The sequence below is a fragment of the Apis cerana genome, linkage group LG4 (assembly GCF_029169275.1).
Source record: "Apis cerana isolate GH-2021 linkage group LG4, AcerK_1.0, whole genome shotgun sequence".
Lineage (NCBI taxonomy): Eukaryota > Metazoa > Arthropoda > Insecta > Hymenoptera > Apidae > Apis > Apis cerana.
Window position 1 is genome coordinate 9,162,756 of NC_083855.1, and position 23,808 is coordinate 9,186,563.

General features: G+C 37.5%; 2 protein-coding genes across 2 annotated transcripts in view; one reads left to right on the forward strand and one right to left on the reverse strand.

The window, feature by feature from the left end:
- The window catches only part of LOC107999044 (EGFR adapter protein), a 232,051-nt gene that overhangs the window by 198,456 nt on the left and 9,787 nt on the right, over window positions 1–23,808 (reverse strand). The window lies entirely within an intron of this gene.
- Window positions 4,634–23,559, forward strand: LOC107999043 (cadherin-23). Its single transcript, XM_017058676.3, has 24 exons — window positions 4,634–5,684; window positions 12,179–12,456; window positions 13,067–13,218; window positions 14,867–15,247; window positions 15,529–15,658; window positions 16,087–16,454; window positions 16,857–16,995; window positions 17,063–17,318; window positions 17,510–17,784; window positions 17,875–18,200; window positions 18,277–18,588; window positions 18,909–19,182; window positions 19,256–19,556; window positions 19,755–19,950; window positions 20,029–20,186; window positions 20,254–20,659; window positions 20,740–20,928; window positions 21,011–21,304; window positions 21,361–21,600; window positions 21,705–21,890; window positions 21,959–22,095; window positions 22,213–22,604; window positions 22,692–22,956; window positions 23,045–23,559. The coding sequence occupies exons 2-24, from the start codon at window positions 12,255–12,257 to the stop codon at window positions 23,157–23,159; spliced, it is 5,694 nt and encodes a 1,897-aa protein (XP_016914165.2). The 5' UTR covers window positions 4,634–5,684; window positions 12,179–12,254; the 3' UTR covers window positions 23,160–23,559.

The following is a 23,808-nucleotide window of genomic DNA, read 5'->3' on the forward strand; positions in this document are numbered from 1 at the left end:
CCACTTCCTCATTTGTCCACGCGTAATTTCTTCTCCATACGCCGCAATAATAACGCGTGCAACAAATATTTCGACGAAAACTCCAAATTTAAAATTAATTTTCCCTCCCGATTCATCAAATTCCATCCAAAATAATATTCATCAAAGAAAAATCTTCCTTGTGGCACGAATCAACGGTGAGTACTTTCCAAAAGCACCGATTCAACAAAAAAAAGAATAAATAAATAATCAAAAATCATAGCTTCTCGTAAATAATTCCGATTGGGTGGGACGAGGTTAAATCGATCGATTCGAGAGGTCGATGGGATTAAAGTTTCGAAATGCGAAACGGGCACGTATGTGCACAACTGGAATGGTGAATCCGCCCCTGGCGCCATGGTGTGTGCCCAGAGAGATGTGGCATGGTGTGTGGTTGTTGGTTGCCGGCCGATGCCCAGTCTCCAGTCTGGCTGCAGCTGCGAACCGGTTATATACTTTCATCTGGCAGTCTTAGCACGGTCCCTAAAAGAGAATCCGATGACTATAGCCAGGAGAGCGCATACATACACCGATAGAGAGAGAGAAAGAGGAAGAAAGAGAGAGAGAGAGAGAAAGAGAAAGAGAGAGAAAGGGAAACGAGAGGGAGGTTAATACCTGTACCGAAGGCACGCTTATGCATTGGAAGAAAGGGCGTCGTTTTTTTCATCCGGACCAGCAGCTACTCCTTCTGGTGTACCAACGAGCTCTTTTTGGTAACGTTCATCTTTCACTTTTTTGTTTAGCTTGTACACACACGCGCCCACCACTATACGCGAATCTCGTACAAAAGCTCGCGAAACTGGATAAATGGGAAATATGAGAAACGAATTATGGCCACGGGTATAGGGACGACTAATTGGAGGTGCTTACGTCGAAACGAGATGCCGATATCGTTGAGGGGACCGTGCTTACGTCTGATCGAATCGACCGATGCAATGCCTCGAGTTTCGGAGAAAGCTGTCGATAAGAAGATCGCAGCACCTTCATCCTAAAGTTTTGTTTTTAGGGCGATTTTTTGAGATACGAATTCGAATCTTTTTTCTTTTTGGTTTGTTTAAATTGCCTTTGCATAATATGTGTGTATATATATATAAATAATTCATATTCCATTTATTATTCTTTAATCCCCTTTTCCACAGAATCGTCCAAGGTCTTCTTGCTGGAAGGATCGTCATTCGACATTCGTGGCACTGGGAGCATATACACATGGTAGGTTAGGTACATTTCATCGTGATAAATTATCAAACTGTATTGCGTAATGAGAAGTGGCCTGGGTATTGAATTCATTCAATTCCATTTCAATGAAATCCTAGACAGGGTAAAGAAAGATCTTTAAAGATCTTCTTTTTTTTTTATTTCCTCTTCTTCTCCTTCTTCTTCTTCTTCGGGTCATCCTTGACATCTCATTCATATTCCGCCCACGGGTACGAGTTTCTTCTCTAGGTGAATATCATTGAATTTCTCGGATACTTTCTTACGCTTCGCATTCCATATAAGAGTTACCAAGGTCTTCGAGTTGGATTTCACGATTGCGAGGATCACGTTCCACTACCAGTGGATAATAGCAAAAAAATCGTATAATAGAAAGGAAGATGCTCGATACGGATGCATATGGAATTGGCGCTTTGGACGGGGTAAGCGTGTCGTCGATGCTTAATGATCCGATATCCAATGAAAATTGTGCGTTCTTCGAGATATACGAGTCACTTCGAGCGGATATGTGTGTCGTGATTCTTTCGAATGGAATTTTTTTCTATCGTGCAACTACCGAGTCGAGAGTATATAATCGCAAGATATCTCATTTCTTTTTGCACAAATATTCTTTCCAACGATCTATATTTTCTTCCACTTTTTCTCGTCAATCTTAATAATATATTAATAATAATAATAATGTATATAAAGATAAATTTTCAACGTTAAATTACATTTTAAATTATTCTCTGTGAAATAAGCGAACGATTTTTCTTTTTTTTTTTTTTTGCGGCCATTACCGACAGTTAATTTCAGCTTTTCAGCTATAATCACGTTCGATAATATTTGCTGGCACAACGCCAACACGGCAGATATGTAGCTTCGTTAGAACCAAATGATGTATTGAACGATATAAATTGTTATTCGAAGAGTCAATACTGTATTCGGAATTGACATTGTTACATCTATTAATTGGCATTTAATTACGGAAGAACAATGTATTTTCATCTTTTTCTTTTTGTTTACAGGATTTGATTTTCAACGATTGACAGCTACCAATATCGATACTGCTATTCAGAATTCGAAAATGATCGTGTAAGTAAAAAATGAACAGAATATTTCTATTTCTAACTTAACGATAAAATTATTTTCAGGTACAATTCGTTGGGACTGAATTATACAAATCATGCCAGCTTATATTTCGGTAATTACATCATCCAGACTACGTGTAATACACGTTTTAAAAAAAGAGTCAGCTTTGAAATTCAATACGCGTATGATATAATCTACACGGAACAGGAAATTTAACTGTTGTCCGTGTTTGTAATTCACGTATTCCTCCTCGGCAACAACCGTACGTGCCAAGATATTTAATTCGTACGTTTCGTTTATATAAAATGTCGATACATGTTGCATTATCGATATTAAAATTATTAAAAAAAAAAAACTGATCAACCACCCTATTAATTTCTCGTTAAAAATATTACTACCCTAAAGAATATTCTTTTAAAAAATTTGTAATATACACATAATTAATTCTCCCTTCTACTCGCCTATTGCCATCACTGTTTAAAATACTCGTTGTCGAAAAATTTGCAATATACGCATGGAAACTCTCGTTTCTACGTAACAAAAGAAGAATCCTGTTGCGCCATTCGCGCGAACTTCGCATAGAGTTACTTCGTCAAGAAGAAAAGTGGCCGAAAGTGACGTGAAATCGGGTAGCCGCCGCGTATGTGAATTCAGCTTTCAAGAGATGAATACGCGTACACGTGATGTATAGCGTTAGGATCCATTGTGAACATGGTACAAATAAAAATCACGTAGGTACAGTTACTTCATCCTCGTGTGCATAAAGGAGTACGAAAGGTCAGTCCTCTTGGAATTCACCGTGTACAATGTACGTACACTTTTCGACCGAACGAGGAGGAAACTCTTACAGTAACATCACGTAACGTTCTTGAACACGGGGAACAAGTCCTAGGGAAGAGAAGAAAGACCTGTCCTCCTTAAAATAAAATCTGCTCGCTATCTTGGAGCTACGTGGTAGTGGGTAGGTGCGTGTGACCGTGAAGTCCGATCCTCTGAGTCACCAAACGGGGTACGATGCATTAACGAGCAATTGAACTACCACGGAACTATATATACACACGTACAAGAGATATTTTATTTTTCGATACTGGATTATATAGCTTGGAAAAAAAAGGAAGAAGATATTTCTCTTGTATTCTATATCTTTATGACTATTGTTTTGACAGGTGTATAGAGTGGGTAAGTAATACAGCAGTGTGAATATACCCCGTTTATATAGAAATAGAAAGTTTAGTGTCTGATCAAATGAAACAGTTCAGAATTTACATATTGAATTATTGTTCAACAATTAAAATAAAATTGCGATAATGAAAAGAAATATATGAATATGATATTGCAAGCCGCGTATGTAATCGAGAATTGAGGAATAATTATAATATATTCGTATATTTTTTTTTATTCCTCTAATAAATAGAAGATATATTGCGCAATCTCTTCTAGAAGAGAGAAAAGAAGAAACAAAATTAAAAAATATATATATATGTATATTATAAAATTATACGAATGAGATATTAAAATTTTGATTATAATTGAGTTAATTAAACTTGATAAAGTTTAAATTAAGATACTTATTATTTATTTTCAACGAAATTGACGAGCGAACGAATACAGTGCGCGACATCTAAACGCGAATGAAGAAGTACCATTAGTTTGATTCAATGAACTTGTGGTAAGTACGTTTCGTACCTGGTTTCGGTACCTCGACGCGGGATAACGCATCAATAATATCTGGAATTGATAAAATCGTGCGCATACGTATGGCCACGTCGTAAATGAGATGCATAAATTTTCTTGGGCCGTTCTTTCGTTAAATGGAAAAGAGAAAGGGACGTCGGTAGGTTATCTTGTTCGTCGATAACATCTGCGCACGATAAAACAGGAAAGTTTCATAATTTAAGGGTTAAACTTACGAGGAATAGAGGAAACACATTTTTTTTTCATCTTTTGAAATTTTTAAAAAAATGACTTTAATCAACGTTGTTTAATCGCAGACGAAGAAATGATATATTTCTTCAAGGGACCAATATTTTGTAAATAAATAATTAAAATTATAACACGACGTCAGAATTTTATCTTTAATAAGAGCTAACGTTAATTTTTCTTTAAAAAATCCTAGAATAAGATCATTTTTCATAAATTGTTAACTACTAACGATTGTGAAATACGATTTTTCCAAATTTCCATTTTCGTTCTCACAAGTGTGAAATTCTGTGGATGTCGAAACGCAAATGATCACAACGACGACACAAAGAGGGGAAATCCGTCGGTGCATGGCTCGGGGAGCACGATGGGCTGAATTTAACTTCGAACAACCGTACGTTTGTGATATTCTGTGTACGGTCAGTGCTCACGCCGCAGAACGAAACAGCAGGCACCGATCCTCTACACGCTTCTGTCTCGATTCCGCCTTCAGTTCGCCGTCGTGAGTCCACCTGAACAGGTGACCGATCCCCGATCGTTCGATAAACATCACCGATAGACGTTTCTATCTCTCCTTCTATCCCCCTATATGATACTTCTTCCCAACGTTTCCAAGAGATCAAAGACGTGATGTGATATTTATAATCGAAGAAGAAACCATTTCTTCGTTTCAAAAGTAGATACAGATCAATTTTTTTAAATTTTAACGTCGAACTTACGCGCGCGCGTTAGACGATTGCATAATAAAAATTAATTACATCTGTTTGAAGATTTGTCAAATTAAAGGAAATTGTCCGGATAGACGTTTAATAATATTAAATTTATTTAAAAGATATCTCTTGCAAGTTTCTTTCAAGATTTACACGATTAGTTGTAAAGGTGGCGGCTGTAAACAGAGTCGGTGAGGGTGATCGACTACCGTGGGTAAATGGAGTTTATTGCCGTAGGCGAACGTTCAGTATACCGGCGAGAGCTCACCTGGCCAGGTGAACACGCTGCGCCTCTTCCACACGGTTTATCAGTAACATGCTGACAGACGGCGGTTACTGTGAAACGAGGCTGCTTAAGCAAAATCTCGCTTTTAAACCGAACTTGGCAAATTGTCCTCGATGAAATAAGTCGTCGTGAACGTCGGGCAGATCTTGGATAACGTTGGAAGAATTATTATTTCCACGAACGAAAGTGAAATAAATTGTGACTTTTAAGTAAAGTGACATGTTACCAGTGAAAGTTTAGAAAGAACGTGGATTTATTATCGTATCTGTTGCGTGTGCGCGCGTGTGTTTACCGAGACAGTGATTGTTTTCGTTCAACAAAAGAATCGAATCGAAATAAGAGATATTTTAAAGAGTGCAAGAGTATCGGAGGGGAAAAGAATCATTTTTTCGTGCAACATTATAGAAACAAAGTAGACAATTTTCAAGAATATGTGGCGGAAGAAGAACAATTTTATGATGGATGTCGTAAGTATCAATCAAAATTTAGAAATTCGATATGCATGTGTTCCTGCTGCGAAAACTTTTCCCAACTTCGGATTATCTTTTTTTTGTTTTTTTTTTCTTTTTTGGCAAGTTTGGCAGCACACTTTTAAAGTATGACAGTTACAGATAGCGTGTCTATCACGGGTAACGCGCTTCTGTGAATTATGTCAGTGTATAATTCGATTCTCTGGTATGCAATTAGAACTGATTCTGTGAATTAGGCTTCGAGGTATGTTACACGAGAAGCTACACGTTAACTTATCATAAATAGTCGTCTGTGAGAAAGGAAAGAAAAATTCTTTTGTAGCGTTGATTTGCTCCTGTGTAATTAAGGGATAGAAACATATATTGCAAGTAAGTGGATATGTAATAAGTTTCAAGTGACGCGTAAATAAAATGTTAAAATTAATAAAACGAATGTCGAATTGTGAAAACAATTTTTACGTGACAATGTTTACGTTCCATTTTACCGTATCTCCCTTTCATAAATCTTTGTATACATTCTACGATTAAGAATCGATGAGAATGAAAATTAAAACCAACAATGGGGACGCGAATGCTGCAAAAATTGAATACGATCATTGTCCTCGATTTCTCTCTCTCTCTCTCTCTCTCTCTTCACACATCAGCCATTAACAATTAACCATTAATATTTCATGACGCAATCTCGAATGAGATATAAAGGACATCGACATAATCACTTTTCATCCGTGCCACGTAACAAGCGACATTACGAAATTCCCATTTCTCTTTTTCATTTATCCTGAACATTATTGGCCTCCTTGCAATTATTTCTACGATGTTGTTTCTTACCCACAGGAGGATTCACGTTCTCACGGAATACATCTCGCTTTGCGTAATCACGAGGCTTCGTCTTTTTTTTTTTAAAGACGAATTTTTAAAGGGGAGCGTGAATTAGACCGTAGACAGAAAGCAATAAAATATGGAATAAAGAAATAATTGAACCAACGTGTATGACGCGAATTATGTATTTAACGCAGCCCGGCTTACTAAAACGACGTAAGACGCGATTTAACGAGATAGATTGCGTTTAATTATATGAATAATTGTTGCGCGTGGGAATATTATTCGTTATTAAGATCGTACAGTTATTCTTTTCAAGAAATTATGATAATACAGAGAAATTTTTATTAATTGGAGATTAATCCTCTTATTGAGTTTTTAGAAACAATTGCCTATTAATCGTATTACAGCCTGTTATTTTTAACTCGCGATTGCTGTAAACATTCGTCTCTGAAAAGATAATTCTTAATAATTATTCCAAATTATTGCATTATATCCCGACCAATTTGTCGTTAATTCCAGTTTCTGAACGAAATATTCTCTTAATCTTTCAATGAGATGTAGTAACTCGTTTAGCTTGCCAACCAGGGGATACTTACATAGTCAATAACTTGGTAGGAATATGTAACTCGATCGAAGAAGTAACCAATACTTGTACGTGTAACTGATACTTTCGAGAGAGCCATAGTTCGATGTCACCATTTTTTAGAAATTGCGTAATTATTACGCGTGGAGATTACAAATTCTCTTTCGATATTGCTCAGAAAGAAATTATTAAAAAAAAAATGCCTATTGTACAAAATTAATACCTACTACCTTCTCTACCCATTGGATCAATACCTTCCCAAGGAAGTTGTTTCAAAAGCTTGGTAATTATCATTAAAGCAATCGTAAATAGAATTTAACGGCGGAAAAAATTCTTTTATATATATATATATAAACTCATCGAGTAAAACGTTGCATTCTTCTATCGCACGATGGATGAATTTGATCTCGCCAAGGAATGAAATTATTCTCATCTAACTGTAAAAAAACGGACTGAGATGGAATGAAAAATTTCTGAAGCGAAGTAGGAGGCACGATTATAATCGTAAGGTGGAATTTATCGTTGTGGAAAAACGACGCGAATCGCGTTAAGGAAAGGAAGGAACGATCGTGGAACGTATCGGCGATGCGAGTCGACGGCCGTCACGCAACGATGCATCCTGGACGGGGTGAAGCCGTGGGGGGAGGAGACGGTGGTGTGTGGGGTGTGCCAATACCACGTGCAGTGTTATCATTCGGAAGCATGCATGGCAGGTGTAGGAAATGACGTCACGCAATACCTCGGAGTATCCCTCGTTTGAAACACGACCTTACCGTCTATTTTAGACGGACGACACCATGCATAAAAAGCTTCCTCCAGAGCGGGACACAATGGGCGTCCTTGCCATTCGGATCGACAATCCTGCCTGTTAATTGGCCAGGATCTTTTGTTTCGAATTCGATTCGTGTAGGAATCTTTTTAATGGTTCATAATTGTTGAAACAAAAAGATGGTGGATAAAACGATGAGTGAAGTACTATCTTTCATGGTATATATTACGGTTCGTAATATTCTTATATTGGTATGAGAAGCAACGGTATTAGAGATAGTTCTTTACGGAATGTTCAGTTGAAATTAGGTCGATTCTTAAAATTGCATCGGTATTGATTAATAAATGGTGAGAGAAGAGGCAATTGATTTAGGCTCTGGTTTTTTCTGTACGTCCTTGAATAAAGTGCAGAAAACTCGGTTTCCAAAGATCTACGGAGTAACGGCGTGTTTCGGCCGATAAATATCGACCGCTGTTCTTCGTAAGAATAAGTAAGAAAAAGAAAGAAAAAAGATAGAAAGAAATGTAACTGTAAACTTCAATCAGCGTACTATCGCCCTAATTGTTACGGTGCCATTTTCGGATCGTATGAAAACAACGAACCTTCAGTCTTAAAAGTCAAGAGCGTGGCCGACACACTCTGTTGGCAACAAGAACACTACATGGCATATATTCGTAAGTATTCCCAAAGTGTCGAACCGTTCGCGGCGCGAAAAACATTTTCGCGCGCGTGCATTCGAATCTATCCTTATCTATCAATCGCTTATCGCTTATCATTTAAAACAATAAACAGAAAATTTCTGTTTCAAACAGAAAATTGGCGAACATTGCTTCCATCTTTACAGCCGAAGAATTTAATTCTTTCGAACAATTTGATTTTTGAAGAAACTTTTTGAAGTAACCACCGTACCACCTTGCGTATAAATTTATACATTAAACGGAGGAAATATTCGCAAGAATCGTGAAATCTGATGCACGAAACTTAAACATTACCAAGCTGCTTCAGAGATCTCGAGAAAAGGGAATAAATTTAAATTTGAATACACGTGGTTAGCTACAATTATTACGCGTAAACGGTGTTCCTAAGAAGAAGAAGAAGAAGAAGAAGAAGAAGAAGAAGAAGAAGAAGAAGAAAAGTGGCGGTTACGTATGATGCGTAATTTCGAAGAAAGAGGAAGAAAGGTTGGTCATCTCGGTCACGACTCCTTCTGCTAATCTAGATGCTCTTCGGGACTGAATTAATGGTGTTTCGTAATCTGGCTTAACTATCTGGTTTCCGGGCATCGGCCTTGCAGACCACTGACCACGGCCGGATGCCTCTGTCTACGAATGGCGAACGAGTTACCACCGGGGAGAAGTCGCTGAACGGGCGTTTAATGAAGTTGGCGTGGTTCAACAACCGTCCACCACTTCATCCCGGCCCGCCACCGTAATTTGCATTCGGCGCTCTTGATCGATCGCGTGATAATCGCCGGCTAATATTGTTCTCTTAAGCATAAGTTTTCCATTTATCTTGCGCGCAAGTCTCTCGTCCGAATGTTATTTCGCCCATTAACGTTTTTACCTCTATACGATAAATTTCACTGTTACAAGCTTTTTGATTTCCATCCACCATTGAATATTTATCGATGATAATTTTTCTAACTGTTACCGCTACTTATGTAATTATTTATAATTATTTATAATTACATAAGTAGATAAAATCTAGAGGTCTAATTGTATAAGCGAAGAAAATTGTTTAAATTCAAAGAGCGAAGGAAATATTGTATAGGGAAAAATTTTTAATAAATGAAAATGTTGATCTGCCTGGAGGGAAATTAATAATTTTTCTGAAGAAGGAAATGATATATATATGTTTATAAAAACCGGTGATTCCAACGTAAAATATTTGCGTTAATTAAAAATACGACTTTTATTTTAACATTTAATTAAGGAAAATGGCTCTCTTGCTAAGACCTCGAATCCGGAAAATTTATTCAAACGAAATACTTTATATCATATATTTTAAATTTTTTAAAAAAATATCCTTATTTAATTTAGAATTACAAAATCGTGATAATGAAATCACATTATGTTATTTCTAATGATTTTAATGATAAAGTGTCATTATTATTACGTTCAGCAATTAATTCTTATATTAATTAAAGTATCACAGATCTCCGGTGTTCCGATTAACCATTTATCTGAAATAGCATTGCGTAGAATCTATCGTGTAATCTACAGATGATAATTTCATTATTCAACGATTTAAGATTAATTTAGCTTCTCTGGATTCTCATCTATCTATACTCGAAATATTCGATCCACATTTTTCGAATAAAAGCAAAATTGTATTGAAAGTTATCGTTGGACGTGCAAGTAAGTAGATGCAAGGTCAACGAACGAATTGTTATGTAATTAATGGTTGCACGCGATAACAATTTTACGCCTTTCCATTTTATTCGAATTCATCCATCCGCAAAAATGTTGTATATTTCTTAAACTATTAAATAAAATGTTCGATTATGCTTCAACAATTATACGAATATGTAAATTCTCCTTTAAACTAAATCGAATTAAACTTTTCTGTAAATTAGATTATTTCCATTGGGGAAAGGAGAATATTTAGAACATATTTAGAATTGAAACGTAAGTAAAATAAGGTTAAAATCTGAGGCAAATCATCCGAGATCGAAGAGAATGAAGCGTAGAATCCAATGTCTCACAAATTGGTTTCTTCTGGAAGACGGAACTCATTTCGTTTTTTCACGCTTGTATTACAGTTATGCGGTATAACAACGACGTCGTGAGAAACCAACTGCGACTTCCTGCGAGCTTTCACTTCGTTTAATTGTGCTCATTCGTGACTCTTGACAATCTTGACATTGAACACAAAGCATTTTGTCGTGGAGAGAAAGTAAAGGGGGAAACAGTTTATCAAGTGACAAATTGAACGTAACAGGTGCGAAGATCGCCGTTAAAAATTAATTTCCTTTCTTGAAACGCTCGATTATGACGTCGTAATCTTTGAAGAGATAAAAAAAAAATTTCTTTCAAATATCATTATAACTATATTATATAACAATACTTATATATTCATAAAACAAACAATAGTTTACACAGGTAATATAACTCGGATCTTGTTAATTACACGCTAATGTAGTCGAACAAATGGTTCATAAACGAAGGATCCCTGATTGCCAAGGCAAACGAAGCGAGATATCGACGGAATTTTAAATTAATATTTCCTTCGTTAATAGCCCGTTCATCGATCGAAATTTATTTAATTAGGTGGCAATAACATATCGTCGATGACGTCTACTATTAGCCAATTTTTTATTTTCCCACACCTTGCAAATTTTTCCATTCTCCAAGTCTTTCAAACTTTCTACTTCTCCGCTTTGTAAAATTTCCATTTTGTAAATTTTCTATTCTCCACTTTCCTGAATTTTCTCAATTGTGATACACGGGCAAAACGTTATCGAGGATGAATTTTCATCCATCGGGAGAAATCGGTTCGCGTGCCACGAGAAAATCTATAACCTTTTTCATCCGACAACCGGTTTACTCGCGCTTTCCTTCTGCCCGAGTTAGCTACTTTTATCTCTTTCCTCGATTCTTCTCCATTCCCCATCTTCCCTCGTTTTCTCCAACGCCACCAATTACGGCATCCAACGTTGCGCCATTGAACTAATTAACTTTGAGATCCACACGATTCCGTGGACTCGTTTCGATTCCTAGAAGTCGGCCCCCCTTCTTCTTAGCAAAATCACCGAGCTATTGATACGAGCGTGAAAGTGACACGCGCTCGAAAGTGGCGCATCAATTTAAATGCTTCTACGAATTTGAATTTTTTCCAAAAAAAAATAAAGAAAAAAGAAAAAAAAAAGATCATTTCTTTTCTATAAATAATGTACGCAGTTTCTCTCTGGTTTAACGTATAAATAGGTTCAAAACGAGTTTGATATATTCCAACTGATTATCGTAGTAATTTATTAATAGGATTTTATACATAGTACATGATAGAATGTTTGCTTGAATGCTTCAACGAATGTATTAATTATTGTTAGTACAACCGTTTCTTAATTGATATTTTAATACGCGCTTTAATACGTCTTCAATCATTTCGTTGTGAAAGTACGATAAATACTAATTTTTTATTCCAGTACGAATCAAATTATTGCTATAACGAGCTTGTTACTTGCTTTAGTTGAAATTAGAAATTTGAGATAGATTTAGAAGAAAAAATTTTTAACTTTTAATCAATCAATACGCTTTTATTGCGATAAAATCGTGTTTCCGAATGGTAACAATTTTTTTTTTTATTTAAAAATTTCAGATTGGAAGCAAGTTAAGAAAGTTTCCAGTCGGCGGTCAACGATAATCATGCCAATTAAGCGAAGTTTGCCATCAAGATGACCTCGACGAAGCCGATCATCACGTTTTCATGGCTGTTGCGATCCTACAAGAGGCCTAGGTTTAAGTTGGAATGGCTCGGTTTCGTGTTCGCCTGCCTTTTGTCCAGTTGCTCGGCAAGGAACAATCCACCGCGTTTTCTGATCGACGGCCAAACGGAAATCATTCTCAGGCAGAAAGAAGGTCCTGATACGCCAGTTGGTAAGGACATATGGAACTTGATTCTGCTTCGGTTAACACGCCACGTGGATCAGAACGGAATAACATTCCTTAAAAACTCGAAACTTCGTTAAAAAATCACCGACAATATAACATTATGTTTCTCATATATCATATTTTTAAACGAGGAAGAAAAAAATAATCCACTTTGGCACGTAATTACTTTTCTGTATAAATTATTTATACAGGGGGGGAGAAAATTATTCGTAAAATTATTACTTCCTTTTTTAATTACAGGATTAATTTCAAATTGTAATAATCACTTTATTTTCTTTATTGCTAAAATATACCATAAAACATAAACGTGTAATTTAATTTTGATCTTTTTCTCCCCATTATCCTTCCCCTTTTCGTTTCGATCAATGCTCGTAATCTCGAGATTAAGTTTCATTATCGTACACCAGAAATATTTATACCCGTGATGATAAATATATTTCTTTAAAAAATTCGTACAAATTTTCCACGCCTGTTTCAACCATCCTCGATATCATCGCGCCCCGATATCACCGTTTCCACGCGTTTAAATTAATCACGTCTTTATCGTTTCCTGGTGTATCGCGTTGCGATTCGTGCCGACTGGTTTCTGTTGCAGGCAGTTTAATTTACAGGCTTCGCGGCGTCGATCCTGACGGTGACAGCCTGACGTTCGGCGTTAGGGATCAACCTGGCAGCGACGTGATTCGGGTGGAGAATTTTAGCCCAACCGAGGCCAATATTTACTTGAACAAATTGCTGGACAGAGAGGTAATTCGACCCGAGACGGTCTATTTCACGCCAATCCTTTTATTCCATGGATATTCTCGATTGTATCGACAATAACTTTGATATCGTTTTCCAATATCGTTTCATCGTTTATGGTAATTCAATATTAATTCTATTAAGATTATTGGTAAGTTCGTTAATGCGATTAGAGAAGGGACACATGCGAAGAATTTCGGGAAGAGTTTTCTTGGAACCGGGTTCCTGAAAGTATCTTTGGAACGTTTTAGATTCTAATTGGAATCGTAAACTTTCTTAGTGGAAGAAAATTTGGCTTAACTTTGTCATTACGTAGAGATGAAGAAATCTCGAGTGTAACTTTATTCTTCAGAGACAAAATTCCTTTTAGGATAATGAAGAATAAGTGAAATTATCTAAAACTGAATCCTACTTCCCTCTCTCTCTCTCTCTAACATTAACAGATATAAATTACCATGCATGGGTTATATGTTAATTTTCTAAATTTCGAACAGAATTCGATAATAAATAATTAAATTTCACGTTATAATCGTATGATCAACAAAATAACCAATAAATGTCAGTGATCGAAGTAGGGTTGCTTCGAAACGGGGTGGGGAAAAATAAAAATTTTTACCTTTTACACCGAGAGTCGACGAGGGAAAATAATTTTGTTGCTCATCTCGCACGAGCGATCCTACTGAATATCTTTCACGCATAGTAGGCTCGATCACATCGATGTCGAAGATATTAAAGAGAAACTCGGGGACGAGCGAAGGAACTAAAGAACCGTGCAACCGTCCCCGATCCACGCCTGATCTATTCGTGGAACTTGTTATTTTGTCATCATCGTCTCTCTTAAAACGTGACCGTTCGCGTGCAGGCTTAATCCCCGCCGAGGGAATATCGCGCTTCCCGCGTGATTATTGGTTTGACGATGCACGCATACCGACAGAGATTGTCTCTCGTCGTGGTTTTATAATGATCTGGGTAATGCCGCCACTTTCTAAGCGATAGGGTGGTTTGCATGCTAGTCCAGCTTTCATGATCCGTTCCAATTTTGCTCCTTTTTTGTCGTCTCAGACGAGATGGCGTTCCGCCCAGGCAAATTCGATTTACCAGCTGTATTATATCGCGCGAGAAAATCAATTGGCTCTATTATCTGTAACTTGTTTCTCTAATTATATATGTATTTCTTTTTTTTTTTCAGAAATTTTTTATTACACAATTGTAGAAGAATATTGTGAATCAGAGTGGATCAGCTTTCGATCGATTTCAAAATTATTAATCTATATATCGTGGTAGTATAACAGTATAGTTGTCCAGATATTTCTGGTAATTACAGAAAGATATTTTGACTTTGAAAATTTAAACGATATTTAAAATTCCCAACTTTTTTATTCGATAAAAGTCGAAAATTTGTAACCTATCTCTCTAATATATATATATATATATATGTATTCCTTTTTTCGATCGATTTCAAAATTATTAATCTATATATAGTGCCTTCGTAGTATAACAATGTATAATTGTCCAGATATTTCCTATGATTACAGAAAAATATTTTGACTTTGAGAATTCAAAGCTACATTTAAAATTCCCAACTTTTTTATTCGATAGAAGTAAAATATTTTGAGAATTTTGAGTTCGAATTAAAATTTTACGTTTCGTTCAGGTGAGGGACGAGTACGCGCTGGTGTTGACTCTGACAGACGGAAGATTAGGGGAGGGAAATTTCATCACGCAAAGTCTACTGCTGCTCGTCGAAGATGTTAACGACAACGTGCCGATATTTCGTCCACATCCGACTTCCTTGACGTTGCGCGAGGATTCCCGGCCAAGCGTTTTAACAACGGTCGAAGCAACGGACGCGGACTTGGGGGCACACGGCCAGGTGGTTTACTACCTGCAGGAACTGGACGGGGACAATGATGTGTTCAGTATTTCGACCGTCAATGGGAAAGGTGTCATCCGGCTGGTCGGCCGCCTCGATTACGAAAAGAAATATTTGTACCAGTTGAGGATTTTGGCGATCGATCGAGCGATAAACGAAAAGGTTTAAAAAGAAAAGAAATTAGTTATTTTCGATAATTTATTTTCACGTAAAAAGATTAGACGTATATCGACGTGATACGATTGTCCGTTTCATTGTACGTTTATATAAGGGTACGAAAATTGTGTTTTAAGATAAAGCCCGCATGCTGATTATCGTTTACATTGAAAAATGTCTTCGCAAAATATTCGAAGGAAAACAACGAGAGTATTTAGAATAACGTTTAAACCTTTATTTCACGTAATATTTGTTTTTCATTATATCTTTAATTATCTTTAATAAAGGTAAATACAGGAACAACCGCGATACTCGTCAAAGTTCAAGATGTCGAGGATCAACCTCCGGAGTTCATAACCATGACACCTGTTGCCAGAATCAGTGAAAATGCTAGGATAGGCACATCCGTTCTCCACGGTTAGCCAACGATTTATTATATATCATTAGAAACTGTAGCAATCGAAAAGGAAAAAAAAAAAAAAAAGAGGAACGAAACAAATTTTTAAGACAAATCCTCAAATTAATTTCTGAATTACAAATTTTAAATTTACAAAATATCCAACGAAGCAAGTGAAATAAATATCGTAGAATTATGTCTTTTTTAGAAGCAAGCTCCGTTACTTTCACTCACCGTAAAATTAGTAATAAAGTATTCTCTAATTTACCAGTTAATTTTTCTCTCTCTTTTTTTTTTTTTTTCAAAGACTCAGGAAACGTTTCACGGTTCGCATCCCAAACGATTTTAAAATTTAATCGCCTTATGAAATTCATTCTTCGATTACGATCGAATCGTTACAGTTAATAGTTAGAAATGTTTTATTAAAATCGTGAAATACGCGTTACAGTGCGGGCAGTGGACGGCGACAAGGGAATAAACAACAAAATCGTATACAGCATCAGCCAGGGGCCGAGGTATCTGTTCGACATAGACGCGACTTCCGGCCTGGTGTTCACCAGGGCGCAACTCGATCGAGAAGCGGAGGAGAACGCCGACGGCACTTTCATCCTGGAAATCACCGTGAGAGAAGTGTCGAAGATCGTGCCCGCGCCATCGGTTTCCACCGAAGTCACCATCATTCTGACGGACGTGAACGACGAGGCCCCCAAGTTTCGTAGCCCGAGATATCGTGCCGAGATAAACGAGAACGCGCCGTACAATACACCGGTTAATTTCATCGGTGATGCGATACCGGAAGTTTACGATCATGACTTGGTGAGAAGCGGATAATGTTGGATAATGTTACGTTGCCTATAAAATATAAGGCGAAAGGAAAGAAAAGGAAGATCGATGATTTAATATGAATTTCGACGAATGCGCAATTACAGGATGCTAATGTATTCGTCGAATATCTTCTTCGTTTTCGCTTCCAGAATATGTTTCAACCAACAGGTGTTTCGCGAATATTAGTTAGCATTCTGTAGCGTACAGTTTATGAGAAAGTGGTTTCGTTTCGACCGGAGAAATTAAAATGGAGAAAAAGTCTTTTACAAACTCTTATATGCGTTATAGCATTCGATTCTTTTGCTCGGTAAAATTTAAGCAATCCATCTCGAAATATTTTTCTTTTTTTGTTTATACAGTATCGCATCCTTCTCACGAACAATTTTATTCCAGGGTACAAATGGCACGTTTAGAATGTTCATCGAAGGTGACGACGGAATTTTCGACGTAACCCCGTCCAGAGGAATCAACGAGGCTCCCTTCCTGATACGCGTCAAAAATTCGAGCAAGCTAGATTACGAGACTAGATCGGGTATCTATTCGTTCGATTATTCTCAAATATTTAAATTCGAAAGATCGTGATAATTTCGTTGTTTTAGCGGTAAATTTCACGTTAATCGCGAAGGAGGTAGTGACATTGGCGCCGAAACTTAGCAAAGTGCCTGTGGTCGTTTTTATAAAAGACCAGAACGATAATTATCCGGAGTTCACGGAAGAGAAATACGAAGTATCGATTCCGGAAAACTGCGCTGTTGGGACCACGATGGCGTGGGTTCAAGCCTTGGACGAGGACAGTGGCAATTTTGGGACGCCTGGGATTAGATACACGAATCTAGGTGGCAGTATTGCACACGCGTAAGTTTCTACTATCAATTAATGTGAAATTGAATTTGAAGATGAAGAAGAAAAAGAGAAGACACTCAAATTTTGTATCCTGAAATTTGACAAAGAAATTGGAATATACGATTTTAACAATTTATATAAATATGCTCCCCGTAATTTAAAGAAATTTCCAATTTTTAACAATATTATTGAACCCGTTTTAGACTATCAATGGATCCTTTGACGGGGATAATCACGGTTAAGGAACCCGGGACAAGTTTCGACCGAGAACTAGTATCTCGACATTATTTAACCGTGGAAGCGAGGGACGATCTCGGGAAAGGGAATCGCAACACCGTCCAACTGATCGTCAATGTAAACGACGTTAACGACAATGCGCCCATATTTCTGCAAAACAAATACGAGGCGGTGCTTCTTGAAAACGAGGATCATTTTCAATCGCCATTAATCGTCGAGGCATTCGACATCGATTTGAATGGTACTTTCACCTCTTTCTCTATATATATATATACATAGAGAATTCTTCGTTCGATATCGATTACCATTTGCTCAAATTTCCTCGAACCAGGTACCAAGAACAGCGAAGTGGTGTACGCCTTAGTGTCGGGAGAATTTTCGAGGAATTTTAGTATCGATTCGAGGCAAGGGATTATTACCCCCACAACGCCTTTGGATTACGAGGCTTTGCCGATCAGTCAAGGGCACAAGGAAACGTCGGTGCGCCCATTGAGATTGACAGTGCGAGCCAGGGATATGGGCAGCCCAAGCCTGAGCTCGGACGCGCCATTAATTATTTACCTGAAGGACATCAACGATAACACGCCCGCATTCGAGAGAACGTTGTACAAAAGAAGCATTCCGGAGGATCTGCCTGGTGGCACCAGTGTGGTTCAAGTACCATATTGTTTCATTCCCATCAAACGTTGCGTTACGAGATAAAATTTGTAATAAACGTATCCTTGTCGTACAGGTTAAAGCATGGGATAAAGATTTGTCCTCGCCCAACAACAAATTAGTGTATCGAATCCAAAGCGGTGCGGGCGATAAATTCGTAATAAGCCCGGAAATAGGGGTGATTAGGGTTGCGCCGGGATCCAATTTAGATCCTGATCTAACCTCGCCGAAAACAACGAGGTACAGCTTGAACGTTATCGCGATCGACAGTGGAACGGAGATTCAAAGAACGGCCGAAGTTCTGGTCAACATCACTATCGTCGATGTTAATAATAAACCACCTGTTTTCATCGATCCTGGTACAGTGACTATTCGTGAAAACACACAGGTACGCGATCCGTGTTCGTCTGCCACGAATAATTTCTATGGGAGAAAATGTTTCATCTGTGGAAATTGAGCGTTAACGAGTTTAAATCTTATTTTATAAATACTTTTGCAAGATAAAATTTTGAGTACAGTGAGTACTCGTGAAAATACTCACAGTGTGTTCCTCTTCCATGAATAATTTCTTTAAGAAAAAAATGTTTTACCTACTAACGATATATTATTTCATAAACATTTCTGCGAGATAATGATATAATGATATGTCTCGATTTCAAAAGAAATTTATGAAACACTTTTTTTATGAAACGCAATTTTATTATTTAGGTTGGAGCTTACGTGCACCGTATTGTCGCTAATGATCCAGACATTGCGCCCATATTGCGTTATCGTATCGATCCGAATTCTTCGGAGGCAAGAAACGAGGAAGGGACGTTAATCAAGATCCAAGAGTACGATTATCTGTCCACGTTGGAATTGAACGCACTCGATGGATTGCTTCGCGTGGTTAAATTGTTAGACAGAGAGAGAGTGGAGACGATAAGATTGGGATTGATCGTTGAAGATTTGGCTGCGATCAGGGGGATACAGACTGCATCCGGTTAGTAGAAAAGTAAGGATAAAAAGAGGGTAGGAAACTTTTTTTATTTTGTAAATTCTCATCATCGTTTCAGCAACGTTGAACATAATAATCGAGGATGAGAACGATAACAATCCACGATTCCGCCGGCCATTTTATAGACGATCGGTGACAGAGAACAGTAAAAATGGCGTGAACATCGCGAACATCGTGGCTGATGACGCTGACAAAAATCGAAGCATTACGTATTCCTTGGAAAGTCCTAAAGAACTCACGGATTTAGTCCATCTTGACTCTGAAACGGGTGAAATGGTGGTTGCGAACAAAATCGATAGAGAGCAATATTCCTGGCTCAATCTGTCGGTTCGAGCCACCGACTCGGGAATTCCACCCAGGTAAACTTGTTCTTTCGAATTTTTGATCGATCGATCGTTCATTCGTTGGACTTTATTCTTCCATTCTTGTTTGTCTCTGTTTTTCGAATATTTTAATGTATAACAACGCGTATATATATTTTTAAACGTATATTAATTTAATATTTTCACGTAAAAATTCATTTTTAGTTTCAATTAACAATTTTGCTTTACTAACAGATCAAGTCTTTCCGAAGTGTACGTTCAAGTATTGGATGAAAATGATAATAATCCGTACTTTGTCACCGACATTAATAACCTGAACGTAATGGAAAATTCTAAAATTGGTACGGAGATTGCCACCATCCAAGCTAGAGATCCCGACAGCGGAGATTATGGAAAGATTACGTATCTTTTAGACAGAATGTCATCCGAGGTAAGCCCGAATTACTTAACATTTATCACGAGATGAAGAGCAAGAAAAGGATCCATCATCGAAGATGTCTCTCAACAGGGTACGTTTGCCATCCATCCTGAAACTGGTGCATTGACTGTGGCAGATTCGATCGATTGGGAAGCCAAGCAAAATTACGTTCTAGTCATAGAGGCTTGGGATAATTATCAATTTGGTTACACTGCTGGTGAATCGAGAAACGCTTTCAAACAGATCCAGTAAGTTTATTTATATTTTACGTTCAAATTAAACACAAATAAAACTCAATTACAAAAATTTGTTAAGGGTGACAGTGACGGATGTTAACGACAACCCACCAAAAATGGACGTACCCCCGACGTGCGTCACCATATCAGAGTTCCACGATATCAAAGATCTTATTTTCGCCGTGAAAGTGAAGGACGCGGATGACCCGAAGACGCCAAATGGCCGCGTGAAAATTCGAATTCTCTTCGGGAACGAGTTAGGTCTGTTCATGTTGGAGCAAACGGATTATTGGACGGCAAACATAAGGGCAGCGCACCCGCTTCGAGGAAAGTTCGGGAATTACTCGTTGCACCTGGAAGCACGAGATCTGGGCAGCCCGTCCAACAAAGACGCTGCTGTTCTGCACATCTGCGTGACCGATTACAACGATAATCCGCCACTGTTTATCAGCCCACAGCACAACACGACTATTCGAATACCAGAGGTGAATTGCGCTTCGATACCCGCGATACAAATAATATTAAAAAAAGAAAAAATAAAAAATGCAAGAATAAAAATCCACAGAACGTAACAGTCGGAACACCGATCATACAAATCGAAGCCAAAGATGCCGATACCGGTCCAAACGGGGACGTTCATTATCGTTTGAAACAAGACTTGGCCGGCCATTGGAGAACTTTCCACATCGACGATATAACCGGAATTATCTCGCTAAAACTTCCTTTGGACAGAGAAACGCAAAAATTGTACGAGGTAATAAATCAATCGACCGATCAATCGATTGAAATCGCAATAAGATACACAATAATACCTAATCTCTCTTTGCACACGTCAGATCAGAGTGGAAGCTTACGATCTAGGAACTCCAACCCCGCTCAGCACGGACCTAGATCTAATAATCTACGTACGAAACATTAACGACTACGAACCACAATTTTTGGTAGACGTGTTCAACATCAACTTTACGGAAGAGCAAGCTCCAGGATCCGAAACGGTACAATTGCCGGAAACAATCGACAAAGACGAGGTTGACGATCTCGATGATCCCCCCACCCAAGTGTGCTACTTCATAATCAATGGCAACGACGATGGACTCTTCGTCCTCGACATTTTCAAACACGAATTAACCGTACGTCTCGATCGATGCTGGCTCGATGAAAATGTTACAATTAGGATCGTTTTCAGACCGCCAGGATATTGGACAGGGAGCAGCAGGAGGAACATTCGTTAATCATCAAAGCGACAGAAGATTGCAACATTGTTCCGGCAAACGAGACGTTGTTCGACGAAACCAACGACACCACGTTGAAAGTTATTATAAACTTGATAGACGTAAACGACAACCCGCCCAAGTTTGTCAGTAAAATATTTACGGGAGGGGTCACGACCGAAGCTGATTTTGCCTCTCAATTTATGCAAATCAAGGTGGAGTATGGTATCGAGTTGATAATTCGGAGGGAAAAATGAAATTATTACGTTTCGAAAAAGAAAGGGAAAAGAAGAATTGAAAGGAAATGGTGGTTTTTCAGGCGATTGATCTGGACGCGGACGACAACGCCGTGGTCAATTATTATCAAATTGGCAAGATACACATGACTTTGACAGAGGGTTTAGACGATATCGAGTTGCAACCGTTTCTCGTTAACAAACTCACCGGCGAAGTGAGCTTAAATTTCGATCCTCAAAGAGGGATGAAAGGATATTTTGACTTTATGGTGGGTAATTCAAATTGAGAAATCATTATTTAAAAAGAAAAATCTTATTAATCTTATTATTCGAACAGGTGCTGGCAAATGATACTTACGGATTGGAAGATACCGCGAGGGTGTTTATTTATTTGTTAAGGGAGGATCAGAGAGTTCGTTTTGTATTGCGACAACATCCACCAGAAATAAGGAATAAAATAGAAACGTTTAGAGAGTGAGCATCTATACTCGGAGGGGGGAAAAAAATATTCAAAATTACAAATAAAAATTTTAATTTTTTTTTCAAATGAATTAACTTTTCACAGTCGTTTTGACAAGTATAAATTTTCAGAATATTGGGGAACGTGACCGGGGCTATAGTCAACATCGACGAATACAAGATTCACGAGAATCACGATGGCTCTGTCGATCGAACAAAGACCGACTTGTACATGCACCTTGTAAATCGTCGAGACAATTCCATTCTCGAAGTGTCGGAGGTTCTCGAGTTGGTCGACAGAAATATAGAGAAGCTCGACGGCCTGTTCAAGGAATTCAATGTTCTGGACACGCAAGCGGCCCAGTATCAACCGATTGTTCAGTACGAGCAAGCGGGAACCACTTTTTGGCTTCTGACTTTGACCTTGTTTCTGGGAGCTCTGCTAATTCTCTGCATAGCCCTCTGTCTCTCGCAGAGGGCCTCGTTTCGAAGGCAATTAAAAGCAGCTAACGCCACCCCGTTCGGTAAATATTATTATACATATCGTTAAATTTATTATTGTCGATTGTTATCGAGTAATAATTTACGAAAATCATTCGCTTTTGTTTAAGGAACGTCAGACGCGGAATTTATCAGAGGACCTGGCCGTGTACCGAACACCAACAAGCACAGCGTGGAAGGTTCCAATCCCATATGGATGCACGCTTACGAGAACGAATGGTTTAAAAGTGACGAGTCGATCAGTCATATGTCCGAAAGAGATTCCTTGGACGAAAATGCACTGAACAACGAAGAGATAATGAACGAAGCTAACGCAAACCAAAGAAACGATGATAAACCGTATTATATAGAGCCAAGAGTGTCTTCCATTTCAAGGTATGGTTGTCAGTTGTTCATGGAATAGATTTTTAAATGTTCGAATTAAAATTAACGATATAACAGAAAATCAATTTTGATTTTGTAGCGCGGAAAGTATTCCAGATATACCAAATGACTTCCATCGAAGTTCACCCATATATAGAATGCAAAATAATATCGTCAATCCTCTTGGCAAAAAAATAGAAACGACAGAGTTATAATTGAACAACGATCATCATTTTATATTCGATAAAAATGTTTATTTATACGATAATATTTATATAATTTTCGTTAAGAGAGTGTAAAGTTAAAATAATTTGTGTAAATAGTCAACAAGTTCGTATAAGCGCAGTAATAAGTATATTTAATATATTTATTTTATAATAATTTTAAAAAAAAATAACGATTATATTACCTTTATATTTACTGATCTTTTGCCTACGTGCCTACGGTAATAAGTACAAGCGTTTATCTTTGATGAATTTAATTCTCAAGTACATAATCATGACTCATCCGTTTAAATTTAGAAATTTAATGATCTCTGCACATCAATACTTTAAATACATTTGTACACCTTCATACCTTTTTTTTTTAAGCAATAAAATAATTAATTCAATAATACTTTTAATTTTATCCTTTGCAATTAACTAACATTAAGAATTTAATTTTTATTTATGTAACGTTCAATACGTAACATTTGTTTAATAATAAAAAAAATATTTTATTCACCAGTATGGTGCTACCATCTATCGGTTTCACAACGAATACGCTACCATTATCTTCAACGTTCTTACAGCAAGAAATGATTAATTACAGATTTAATCAATTGGATCTTCGACATCTGTCATTATCGTTTAACATTTATCAAAT

What these genes read in the sequence shown, in the direction of transcription:
- LOC107999043 (XM_017058676.3), top strand. Translation starts at nt 12,255, where the DNA reads ATGACCTCGACGAAGCCGATCATCACGTTTTCATGGCTGTTGCGATCC. An exon ending in AGATTACGAGACTAGATCGG is followed by an intron (nt 16,996 to 17,062) that starts GTATCTATTCGT and finishes TCGTTGTTTTAG; the next exon opens with CGGTAAATTTCACGTTAATC. An exon ending in AAGGATATTTTGACTTTATG is followed by an intron (nt 21,891 to 21,958) that starts GTGGGTAATTCA and finishes TTATTCGAACAG; the next exon opens with GTGCTGGCAAATGATACTTA.